Raw genomic sequence first — 13,479 nt, 5'->3', positions numbered from 1 at the left:
CTTCTTGAGTGTGTGCTTCAGGGTAGTCATCTGTGATGGAAATGCCAAAAATCTCTGCTGTCTTACATGATGTCACAGACCTCTGTTGCTAGCTTAAGTCAGTATAAGAGGGGAGTGGACTCTAAAGAGATAACTATTAGTTAAGTTTAAAGTATCCTGGGCTTGAGGCCAAAGCTTTTAGTTATTTGTGACTTCTGCAGGACAGGGCAAGCATTGCTTGGAAGAGCCCCATCACTTCCTTCATTTGACACAGTTAAAAGGGCCTGGCCCGTTCCAGGAGCTGTTTTGGATCTTTGGGCTACAGAAATGAAAGACAGTGCTCTGCCTCTAAGGGTCTTAAACCTTAACACTCTATACTGTCTGGATCTGTTAGTTTGCCCTCCCTTCATCCTTTTGGATCATATGTGTTGGTGTGGAGAGTTTTTACATGTGCAGATTTATCATTTAGATTATAGAAACCCATGTTCCTAACATTTCTTCAGAGCCCTCCTTATTAATTCAGAGTGTCTTCTACCACTACCTCTCAGAGAACCTCAGCTTGTAAAAAGGGGAGCATGATCATAGCCTACTTTGGAAGGTTGGTTGTGAGAGCTAAGTGTGTCCTAGTATGGGCCTTAGGCATTAGGAATTGGTTAGGGCCAAGATGTGGGGTCTCATGTTGGGATTGAGGGCTCAGGCCCAGAGCTTCAGGGTGTGGGTGGAGGATTTTGACCACTGAAGCCTGCATTCTCCCCTCCTTGGTCTGAGCATACTTCTCCTTACCTCTTGGCTCTGGTAAACAGAACTAGTCTCTAGAGTTTCTCTTTTACCTTCCGCTCCTAAAGCAAACAGCCAAGCATTTCTAAAGGTTGTTTGGCTGTAAGCAACAACAGGAAATAAACAGGTGAAAAGGATTTTCTGTCTCTTCCTTGATCTAGGCTTGGACCCTGGTAAGTAAGACAAAGGTGTGTAGAAGTGCTAAGAGTTGGTGTTTGGACACCAAAGGGCTCTAATAAACTTAATTTGTACTTCAGAAGTTGAAGACCCAGGTGAGAGACCAAGTGAGGGAGGGGAAGAGGAGGAATCACTGAGCTGGAGGGGTGGCAATGGGAGTACTGGGGGCTATGCAAATGGCGCAAGGGAGCCTGTTGGATAGGGCCTTTAAGAGTGGAAGGCTAGAACTACTTTGCTTGTATTAGAAAAGGTTAGGACCCAAGGAAGTAGAATTTAGAAGATTTGGCAAATAATGAAAATTCCTAAGCACCATGCAGCTTTACAGTTGTGCAAATAAGTCAAATTCTACCTAATGTGTTTACCACCCCACAGCCCCTTCCATTCTGAGGCTAGACAAGTTTCCCTCAAATATGCATGTTAAAATACAGAAATGCATTCTGGAAAATTACTTATGTGCTTCAAGATTTGGCATGACAAGGAATGATGTGATTGTTTTTTTTTTTTAATTTAGTGCATTCTCAAAGTAATGCTCCTTCTAGGTGCTTATTGCAGGTAGCTAAATGAATGGATAAGTGTTTTTTCTTCAGAAATAATTTTAAACAACTATCGCCATTCATATCTACTAACACAGTTATTGTGATCATATGGATCCTTATATGAAATGGTGCAAGAATATACATTAACTAGAAAATAAAACTGATACTGAACAGAATGCCGCTGGGAACTCTTGGTTGGACCCATCCAGTGCATGCTCTGTAAATTTTTATGTTGTTTATGTGGTGTGCTGTAGTTTACAGTCTGGTCTTTGCATTAATTTGCCATTGTCTTTCTCTCAACTATTAATGAAGTGTAGGAGTGATTCCATCCCAGACCGACATTTTTAAGGTGAACTTAAAATTAAAGCTTTTCCTTTAAAAAAATAATTTTTCTGAAAAGACGGAAACTGCTTCGTTAGTGATTGCCAGCAAAATCGCCTAATGTTTCTCTATAAGCTGTTTAAGCTTAGTATTCTAAATTAGGGCTAGAGAATTTAATTAGCCAGCTTAGAGGATGCAGTCTAATTTAGGTTTTTCCCTTTGAGAAAATTCTGTAGTTGAAGAAGGAATATCATATTTTAGACAAGTTGGGTTTTGAGTTGTTTAGTGCCTCCATCTTGGGCTCTTGATCTCATCTGTACTACAGATCTGGAAATTGTATTTGATTGGAATTAATTTTTTTTGTTTTTAAATTGATAATTGCAACATGGCATGTTGTTGGATTGTGTGTGGTGTGTATCAGACTTTGGAAAGGTGAAAGGTGTTTGGAGGCAATGATTAACTCCTGTTTTATCAAGGACACATAATCAGATATTAGTTACTCTGCATTTAGCCAATATAATGGGTTTAGTCAACCAATGAATACTTTGTTATGAGACGGTTAAGTGTTAACACTTTTGCATTTTTAGACTTAGCTTAAAAAAAAAATACAGAAAAACCTCTCATAACCCTTACCACCCTTTCAGCCATAACATTACATTGCCTTGGTTTCTGCTTTAATTTCCCCAGGGGTTCTTTTTATTTAGGAAAAGGGTGAAAGATGTATTTGTGTAAGTACTATACCAATGCTTATGTTAAATTCTTTTTCAACAAAGAATATGTTACTTGAGCACAGGGTGCATATTTTTCTGAAAAGAATGTACCCTGAAAGTAGTTTTTAGTGTGTATTTATTTATTTCATGTCTGCCAGTTTATTTTAGCTTAGAAATTTTCTAATGCTTTGAATTTGTAACCGTTTTTCAGTTAACTGAGTATAAGTACACAGACACACACACACACACACACACAGAGACACACACAAAATAGCCAAACTTTAGAAATTCTTTGTGTATTTTAAAACAGTTGTCTTTCCAGTCTGGTATCACGTGTCTCCTAGTCCCCTTTAAAATGCAACAGAAATTCAACTTTAGATAGGAAAAATCACCTTTCAAGGAAAGTTCATTTTAGCATATCAGTGATGGAGTAAATGTTTGCTTTCTAGAAACTTTAATTAATCCTTGTTAATGTGAGATTAATGTAGATGATATGAATATGTGTTCATGGGTGAGAAATTTGCCCCTTCAGTATTTCTCTGCTGAGTCTTATTCACTACTGACCTGGTGTAAGATCCAAGTGCAAATAATGCCATTTGAAAGATGATTTGGTGAAGAGGATTTATTTTTTCCATTTTTTAGCAGCACATTTTATAATTGCAGTTTTTTGTCTTTCTGATCTCATTCTTAATGTTTGAGGATCCCACAAGTCCTTTTCTTATGAGGATTAGGCCTATTGATATTTACTGTTTGAAATTAAAGCCGAGAAAAAATAGCAACTATTCACTAAATAACAGTAATAAAGTTAATATACCTTTAATAATAAAGAGCATACCTTTATGAAAAAAATAACTGTAGCCCCCAAACAAAAGATATTTTAGTGGAAAAGGTGACATTGTATTACGTTTTTGAAAATCTTTGCAATGTCTGTCTTTGTGGCAAAGAGCTGGATTTTCCTGTCTCTGTGTTCATTTCTGTTGTGATATCACACATCCTGTAGCTTCTGGAAAATTAAATGTATGCTTGTGAGGGAGAGTTTAAAAGGTCAGAGATGTCTAGGTAGTATTGTGGAAAAAAAATTGATCTTTTAGACCCTGTGAAAGAGTTTTGGGGACTCTGTGGGTATGTCCCTGGGCCACATTTTGAGAATCACTGCATTATAACATTTTAGAAATACGTAGGGGTACTAAAACAAAATAAATCTCTCCCCTATTGTTTTCTGGTTTCTCTGTGTATAAAGTAACACTCATTCACAAAATTAACTGTGTGTTGGTAGAACATAATAAGAAAATGGGGAAAGAAAGCTGGATTAAACAAAGGTGTAACTGACTGAAGATTTTTGGTTTTGTTGTCAAATAACATTGATCCCTGTAGTGTCATCCACCTCACTTAGCTCAAACATCCTCTGTGGCCACGCTTGTTTTATAAGCCATTTTTCAAGTGAGACCTCCGCCCCCCTTTCCAAGATTCCAGTAGCAAAGATTAAAAAAAAGTGTTGCAGATGAAGGGAATGTGTCCAACACCCCTCCCCTATTTCTCCAGCTGGGAAGGGAAGGAAAGAGAAATAAAATTTAACGAGCACTTTTACTATGTGCCAGGTGCTTTACATATGTTATTTCATTTAAATCCCCAGAACAACCCAAGGAGGTGTTTCTAGCCCCATTTCACAAACGAATAGAGCAAGACTCAGAGAGGTTAAGTAACATGTCCAGAGCACACAGCATTTAAATGAGAGAGCCTGATGGGAATCAAAATGTCTCTACTGCCAAAGCTTCCACATGCTGTGCCTTGGTTTCTGCTTGTTTTTCTTCAGGTCTGCAGATTGAGAATGTGAATACTAACGTTTTATTGGGCTCACTGATAAAACATGGTGGTGATGAAACAATTTGCCCTGTGAGGTTTGCTCTTATGGGATTAACTGTCTTTGACAGATTGTATTTTGTAAAGTCAAAAAAAAAAAGGTTTGTGTAATTTTTTCAGTTTTAGTTCTTTGAAAATTAATTGCCCGTGTTTTACTATGGAGTGCAGAATTGCCCCTTTCTTTGTCCTCAGTTCTGTCATACAGAACAGTTAACTATACCAGAAAGAGATTTTGTATTTGCAATTCTAAAACAATGGGTCATCAGGGTTTGTCAGAACTCCAGAAAGGCAAAATCCATTCTTAGGAGCATTATTTTGTTTCAGGTCGCCCACTCCCTAAGAGACAAGACCAGCTGTGGGTAGGGAGTAAGGGCTGGAGAAAGGATGGCTTATGTAGCTGTCTAGGGATTGTTGAGGGAGGAGTATTCTCCTTGTTTCTTTTGCAGGTGCTTTGGCATGATTCAAAACCATTCTGAGGGTGAGCTGGGATTTCAAAGAAGGTTTCTCACAAGATTGAAATGAGACCTGCTGGAGTTCCTGTATACTGACTCAGTATTGCATAGTCTTATAAAGTAATATACCAGCTCTCACTCATATGTGTGTTGTAATTTTCCTGTATTTCAAATAAAGCCAGTCACCTCTAGCAACATCAGCCATCCCAACCTAAAAGTAAGATGGGGAAACCCACAAACACATAAGCCTCAGAGTATTGAATAGCTGCCACAAAACTAGTCAAATTAGAGGCACAGCTGGCCTGAGGGCAAAGAATTTTCTATGAAAAAGACTAGCTGTATAAGAGAGGAGACCTTGTGATGGCTAATAGTGGAGAAAAGTAACAAAAAACCCGCTTAAAAAATACTGTCACCTGCAGTTGCCTGTTACAGGGAGTGTTGCCCCCCTCATTTGGTAACACCAGATGGTCAGCTGATTAGGGTGGCAGGGTAGAACTTACAACATTTAGAAATCTTTCTAAGAAAAATGGTTGGAATTTTTAAAGGAGTTTGGGTACTTGAAAGATAATCTAGAATTGTTTTGAAAATGAACATTCATGAAATGTCTTAATCTTTGATATCAGATTAATGAAGTGTTACTCTGTGAGACATGTATATGTTCATGTGTGCTCTCACATATCTCTTGACTTAAATTGTTTTGGAAGTCACAATATTTTATAGTTTGCTTTTTAAAAGACTATGAGAATAATAAATATTTGTTGTAATGGAATTGAATAATGAGTTTTACCTTTGACATAATTTCATGATAGCAACATTGAATATACTTTACTTCTTTCTGACTTATACAGCTGAAACGGTTTTCTGTAAAACTGTCTGAGGGATTCATCACTTTTCTTAAGGGCCTCTTCTTCGGTAGTTAAATCAGTCTGTTTTGAAGTATGCGTTATGTTATACCCTTATAGACTAAATGCTAACTAGTCTAACTCTTGGATCTTCAATTGTCTTGGTTTTGCCTGTGATTGGAGAAGTTCTCTATCACTTTCACGTAGAGACAAAGATGGTGACTTTGGTGGACTAGGAGAGATATAGTAGTGTTAAGCTGGGAAGGATCAATTTTATAAATGGTCGGTTTATGGTAAGTCTTTCCCCATAGTGATAACTGGTTTCTTTGTACACATATATGTATGTGACAGGTGGAAAATGTTGAGATCCCTTGCACTAAACATACAGAATATACTTGAGAACTTTCTGAGTTGTCTCTTACGATCCATTTTTTTTTTCTGTCTTAATCTGTGCCTGTCCCATGGATTTTAAATTACTGTATGCTTATAGTACATCTGGTATATAATGTAAGTTTGCCCTTATTATTCTTCACTTTTGAAATTTTCTTGGGTGTTTACTTTTTCTGTGACTTTTTCCTCATGGGAAAAAACGTTAAAAATTTTCTAAACTATGATTTTACATCACTATCTTTAATTGTTGTATTCAAAAACTTCTTGACTGAAAGAGATAAAGGAGAGTGGAATATTCATTCTGAAACAGATAATCTCTTTGTAAGAAAAACAAAGGTTATCATATTACAATTCTCTGAATTTCTTATGAAGTTTAATAGTAACTTTAGGGATTGTTCTTTTTAAATTGATTAATTTGGTAAAAATTATTACCACACATTTCTCTTTCCACTATGTTACTAAATATGAATTATTAGGATGAAATCATATTACTCTGAAAGATTTCTTTTGAGTAGTGAGTAGTATTTCTTCCAACTCTCTGGCCTGATTATCATCCCTTGGGGAAGACAGTAAGTAGGGTTCAGGTGCCCCACATGTGAATTTTAAGCATCATCTGGCTGTCATTCTCATGTCCTATGTCTGCCATCCCTCCCAGATTTCCCACATGGTAAAGATCTTTCTCTTTGTGAATGAAGACAGTGTCCTGCTCAATGAACTTTATTCAAGTAGCACAGATAGTGGAAAGCTGAAAGAGAGCCAGAGGCTTCATTTTGGAGCTTGGGTTTCTGTCAGGTACCCCAAATCTTGAGGTAGATCAGTGTCCAGGAGGTTCCCAAAGTGATCTCCTGAAGGTTTAGCCCTTACCTCTGAATTTGGCTGTCAGAGAAAGAAGGTGGAACTGAGTGGATGTGCCCCCCCCAAAAAAAATTAGGATTAGCTTTCCACATATTTATAGAGACGTAGGGAGGAGGTTTTGTCCCCTGGCCACACAGGCCAGGAGTGACAGATGGCAGTGTGGTGGGAGGCAATTTTCAAAAGGCTGTGAGCTCTTCCTATGGCTGTCCAAGGGTTGGAGGGAATTGTTGCTTGTGTGGGGTGCATGTTTCATGTCTGGACCATTATAAGCAGTGGCCGCATGGCCTTTTGGTCAGGGAGGGTGTGGAGGATTTGTGTGTAGTTCCAAGTTTAAGTTCATGGCCCCTTTCCACTTGGCGATTTTGTGTGCTTGCGTGTTTGTGTGTGTGTAAGTTTATTTGACAACCTTACATCTGTATCAGCTCGTGAGCTACTTAGACTGTGGTATGTATGAGATCTGGTGGGCTTTGCAGTTCCATCAGTAGACATTGCTAATGGACCTTGCTGTATTGGGGCATATGTCATGCATGTTACATAAAGGATTATTCAGTAAAAAAATTTATCTGGTCAATGTGTGTGAAAGACCCACCCCAGAGTTGCATTGTTGTTTGGAAGATGCTAGTGGCCGCCTGGAGTAAAGGTGGGGGGAAGGGGGGGAGTTTTTTGAGCAGAAGACCAAGCTGGCCTACTCTACTTTGAAAAGTTTAAAAAAGAAAAGGAAGAAAACCACTGATTTTTGTCAGGTATGCCACAGATTCAGAGTAATTATGGCTTATGAGTGCTGTGATCTAACAACTTCCTGTCGGTGTGATGGCGGCATATTGCTATAAGTGGTTTTGTATGGCTGCGTGAAATACTTCAGCATATCTGTTGAATACCATTTCTTTTTTTACCTGTAAGACGTGGAGAAGGGGAGGTGCGGAGGATGTTTGAGTAGCCTGAATGTTTTTACTTGAAAATAAAAACTGTCATATTTTTTTCTTGCAGCTGTCAAGTACTATGCATTTCAAAGAATTAGAAATACGTCATAGCATCTGAAGGCAGCAGCTAAACTCTCTCTTCTCTTTCTCTCACACAGGTTTCCACTTGAGTGGCACAGTGACAGAACCTGCAATACAGTCGGAGCCAGAAACTGTTTGCAACGTGGCCATCAGCTTTGATCGTTGCAAGATTACCTCAGTGACCTGCAGCTGTGGAAACAAGGACATATTTTATTGTGCTCATGTTGTGGCACTGTCTTTATACCGCATCCGCAAGCCAGATCAGGTCAAACTGCATCTTCCCATTTCAGAGACTCTCTTTCAAATGAATAGAGACCAACTACAAAAGTTTGTACAGTATTTGATCACAGTGCACCACACAGAAGTTTTGCCAACTGCTCAGAAATTAGCAGATGAAATTCTTTCCCAGAATTCAGAAATCAACCAAGTTCATGGTGAGTTATAGACATCATTCTGTAGGTTTCTTCTCTTACTCTTTTTCATTTATAAATTCAGTTCTTCTGCATAAAAATGAATTAAATGTGAATTTAGGTCATCAGCACTGCTCTTAAGTAGCCAAGAGAGATTTTTAAATTATTTTTATTACTGAAGTATAGTTGACATACTGAGATTTTTTAAGTTTAGTTTTGCATCCTAAAACATTTCTTTTGAAGTGTTTTGTGTGTTCTACTAGATACCAAGCCTTTTGTGCTCAGAAAAATTTGTCATTTATTAAAGCTTGTCTCTTACTTTTTCATTTGGGAAAATTTCATCAAATATTAGATACTAGTTATGGAAAACATGTACTTAGTCATTTAATTCACCTTTGTCAGATTTTATCAGTAAACTGACTTGTGCACACTCTGAATTTTTTTTTCATTTTCTTTTAAAATTTATTTTCCAAAGCAGGACATTTCTTTCTTTTCCTCCCTCCTTCCCTCCCTTCTTCCTTCCTTCCTTCCCTCCTTCCTTCCTTCCTCTCTCACTCACTCTCTCTCTGTTTCTTCTCCTTTCCTTCCTTCCTTCCTTTTTTTAGAGAGGGGGAGAGAGAGAGGGCCGGACAGAGGTAGAGGGAAAGAATCTTAAGCAGACTCCACACCCAGCACAGAGCCTGACGTGGGGCTCAATCTCACAACCCTGATATCATGGCATAAGCTGAAATCAAGAGTCAGACACTTAACTAACGGAGCCACCCAGGCACTCCCAAAGCAGTACATTTCTGACAGGATGCCTCATAGTAAGAAAATAAATTATTCTTAGAGAAACATTACAACTTGTTCAGAGAGAATTTAGGAGATGACTATCATTGTGTATAAGAAATCTCAAAAATGGTTTCTTGTGGATTTTTATACACGGAACATTATCTCATTTATTTGTAAATGCATTTATCAGCTGCTTATTTTGTGCATTGCAAATACGTTGACTTATAAGAATATATGTGCAACTTGTCAGAAATACATCCACCTCCTATTTCATGGGGTATGTTAACACAGGATAAATAATACGGTTAAATTATAGGTTGCTGTGCTTTAAAAACATTTAGACATAATTTTAAAAATATTTAAAATATATTAAAGAATGTAACACAATCTTGACTAAGCAGCTCTTGGGCCTAACATTTTTACATTTCTTTGGTTATATCGATGAGATATAGGACCAGTCACTCAACTCTATATTTTTTGAGGTTTCTTCAAAGTCATTTATTACTTTGGTGAATATAAATGTTTAAGGAAAGCAAGTTTAAGGTTATTCCTTGAAAACTTTGAAAATTGTGAGATAAAACATATAGAAAAGTGCATAAAATATGAACGTAGATTAATAAAGTGAACCAACACCCATCTCCCAGAAATAGACTATTCTCAGCACTTGAGAGAGTTCCATATGTCCCCTCTCTGTCACAAGCTCCTCTCTCTTCCCCATGGTAACCACTGCCTGGTTTTTATGGTAATCACTTCCGTGGTGGTTTGTGTTTTGTTGTTGACATCATTAAACACTAGTTTTAGTTTTACTTGACTTTCATTCAAGTCATGTTTGTAAGATTTATGCCTATTGTTTCATGTACCTATAGTTCATTCATTTTCATTGTTCTAGAGCAGTATTGTCCAAAAGAAACATAATGTGAGCCACATGTATAGTTTAAAATATTCTAGTAGCCTATTTAAAAAGAAATAAGTAAATTAATTTTAATGTTTTATTTATCTCAATATTTATAAATATAAATTCAACAAAGAATTGACATATTTTACTCTTTTTTCATAGTAAGTCTTTGAAATCTGTTTTATACTTACAGTATATCTCAAACCACAGCATCATCACAGTGCAAGTGCTTAATAGCCACATGTGTCTGGTGGCTACCTTTTTGGGACAGCACAACTCTAGAATATTTTAGCTATGAGATCATCACTGTTTGTCCATTCCACTGTTTATGGATCTGGTTTTGCATAAAGCTACTGTGAACATTCTTTTACAAGTCTCCTGGTGCTGTAAGATACTTTTAAAATGGTTTTTATGTTAGAGGAACATCCATATAGCCATATTTCTTCTAGTACTCAGCTTTATTAAAGTGTGTAAAGCATTTTACTTGGTACAGTCTGCCATTGTTAAATAACAGTGTTGTAAATAACTGTGGCACAGAAGTACCTTTGACCCACCAAAAGTACATGCACTCAAGGACCTTTTCAAGTAGTCTGCTCTGTCCTATCACCTGGCTCAATCTTGCTGCTTTGTGAAAATTCAGGCCAGTTCACAGTCATCTCAGAGATTTCTCAGGAGCCTATCTGTGGCTTCTTATTAAATTGTTCGGTGGAGGTAGAAGAATGGGATACACCATTTCTTCAAACTTTTATGTGTTCTCTTTCTTTCCTTTTTTTTTTCTCTGAATTTTTATAATCCATTAGGGTTATATTAGTCTCTGCATTTTAGTTTAACCAGAGGTCCACATCAACAATCAGTTGTTTGTTCTGCGTGTGTCTTCCTTGTTTTGAAGAACAGCAGCCCCCAGAATTTCTTGTCTAACAGCTTCGAAAATTCACTTCCATGTTGAAATAGTAAGACTAACGAATCAATGTAATGTGAAGTTGGATGCGAGAAAGTGTTCATGTGACATTGTATTTCTTTCAGATTTTCTAAAATTAGAAGAAAAAGTTAAGGAAATAGCAAGGACAGAATGCAGGTTAGCTTTAGGCTTACTGTGATTTTCAGATAACTTTTGTATGAGAGTGGCTTCACGAGAGCAGTGAACTTGAACAGTTTATCCCGCCAGCTTCCTCTTCACTTAATTTATCATCAGAGTTGTTCGTAGCCTGGAAATGGGCCAATCACATGAGCTGCCTTCCTGCCTTCCATCGTAGCGTGACAAGTGGTAAAAAGAGGAGAGGTAGGAAGCAGGCCATGACCGTAAGTGACAAAATGGGGAGTCTGCTCCTTGGAGGGTCTTATTTTAATTCTTAGATTGATGACTTACTGGAGGGTGGGATTAAAAAATGTTCTTCAGTTATTTGACCATATGATCTCACCTGCCTCTAAACACCCCCAAAGTATTCTCCAAACTGTTAAAGCAGTACATTTTTGTATGGTCTTTTCGGGTGTGTTTTTTCTTTGAGAAGAAAGATGTCTTGAACACAAAGATTGGTAAAAGTTTAGTTTTATCTTAAGGAGAAGTATCACTTTTACTTGGCTAGATAAATAGAGTCAGGGTAGGATTTAGATTCAGTTATCTTAATGGGTCTCTTAAAGCCCAAGAGGTTAAGCTTATCCAAGGCCTTTTTAGAAGACAATCATAATTTGTAAGTAAGTACAAACTACATTGGTAACAGTTGGTTATTCGTTTTACTTGTGAACATATCCTAATACTTTTTAAAATTCTCTTGGTTGCTTTTCCTTTTTACAGTTGACCCTTGAACAACACGGATTTGAACTGCACAGGTCCACTTATACCTGGATTTTTTTCAATAAATACATGTATCATACTGTAAATATTTTCTGTTATAAATTTTCTTAACATTTTCTTTTCTCTGGCTTACTTTATGGTAAGGGTACAGTATAAAATACATATATAAAATTTACATGTTGATACTGTTGACATTATTGGTAAGGCTTCTAGTCAACAGTAGGTGATTAGTAGTTAGGCTTTTGGGCAGTCAAAAGTTATATGTGGATTTTCGACTGCATGGGGGGTTGGCACTGTAGGGTCACTGTATTTTGAAATATGTCATTTTTACAAGAATTTTATCCTGAGGAGTTAAAAGCTTTTTCAAGACAATTTCAGGCACATTATTCCTAACAATGTCCTTATCAGCTTGGTATTGCAAATTTATAATTGTAGTAGGTTCGAGGGGAAGAAAACGAGAATGGGTTAATGACATCCAAGATCAGAGATTCAGCGAAGTTAGTTGAAATATAGCCTTAGTTATTGTAATAGTTAAGTCCTTTTCAGTAGACTTTTTTTGCATTTCTTTGTTGCTTTGTGAAAGCAACATTTCCCCCACATAATTTTGATTAGATTATAAAACTAACTACTGTATGGTAAATAGTGGCTCTAAGATAGTTGATATTAATGGCCCTCCAAGGAGATTGCTGGCTGTAGTTCTGCATTTTTTTTTTCAGCAAAATTGTTTGCTTTTGGTTTTACATTCTAATAAAATGTAACTTCCACATTCTTAAAAAAGATGCTGGTGTCTTTGCTGAGTACTTTTCTAGAAATTTACTGATTTCCAAGTGCTAGTCCACCCTCTTTGTTAACTCAGCCTTTTCTGGTCCTTTATGTTTCCTATTAAAGGAGATGTATTATATAGATTGGTAAATCATGGTATAGGGACAGAACATTGAACTTAAAATCTGAAAGCCTAGAGTCCAGTATTGTCTCTACTATGTATTACCTGAGTGACCTTGGGTGAAATTCATTTTTTCTCATTTAAAATGGTCATGATCTTCTCTAGTAACATTGGGAGAATTTTAATAAGGTATACATGTGTAATAATAATACTACTACAATATAACTGAGTTTACCTCATGTTTAGGGTATCCGGAAGTACTCATGAGAGAAGAAACCAGCTGGGAGATGAATGATATCAGAGTTGGAGGTTATCTTACTTTCCTCTAACTTTCTGGCATGTATTTCTTCTCCTTTCTCTCTTGGGCACTTTGGTTTCGTGACACCCCCCTCCCCTTGCCCCCATGAGCTAGCCTGTACTGGGCACATTACTGCAAAGAAGGACAGACTGAGAGAAAGCTGGCATTGGTCCAGACTTGGAACAGCGGTGGTGGGGAGGAGGGGTCATTGCAGTGGCCCTTTCACTCCTAGAGCTTGGGCCAATCCCAAATGTAGGCTAGACTCCTCCCTGACTTCAATGTCATGTGCCCAGAAATACCATTTCAGTCACAGAAGTAAAAGGGATATATCCATGTGTCAGATGCAGTTGACACATGGCATGTAAGACCTCTTCCACCTCTGATTCTATGACTTTGGTGGTGATACTTCTACAGAGACGCACGAGGCACTCATGTCATGCCACACACATGCACCTCCTGTAGTTCCACCCAAGTGTGCACTTCTGTGTTGTTGTTCTTTGATCAGACATTTCAATTTGTTTGAGTGTGGT

General features: G+C 37.5%; 1 protein-coding gene across 1 annotated transcript in view; it reads left to right on the top strand.

Annotated features, from left to right (window-relative positions):
* The window catches only part of ZSWIM6 (zinc finger SWIM-type containing 6), a 190,942-nt gene that overhangs the window by 114,346 nt on the left and 63,117 nt on the right, over nucleotides 1–13,479 (top strand). The window contains exon 3 of the mRNA XM_025892366.2: nucleotides 7,978–8,334. Within this exon, the coding sequence (XP_025748151.1) occupies nucleotides 7,978–8,334 (357 nt within the window). The remainder of the gene's footprint in view (nucleotides 1–7,977; nucleotides 8,335–13,479) is intronic.

This window comes from Callorhinus ursinus, unplaced genomic scaffold, assembly GCF_003265705.2.
Source record: "Callorhinus ursinus isolate GAN/ISIS: 27379988/994484 unplaced genomic scaffold, GSC_fseal_2.0 scaffold23, whole genome shotgun sequence".
In the NCBI taxonomy this organism is placed as follows: domain Eukaryota; kingdom Metazoa; phylum Chordata; class Mammalia; order Carnivora; family Otariidae; genus Callorhinus; species Callorhinus ursinus.
This window is presented reverse-complemented; position numbering and strand designations above follow the sequence as displayed.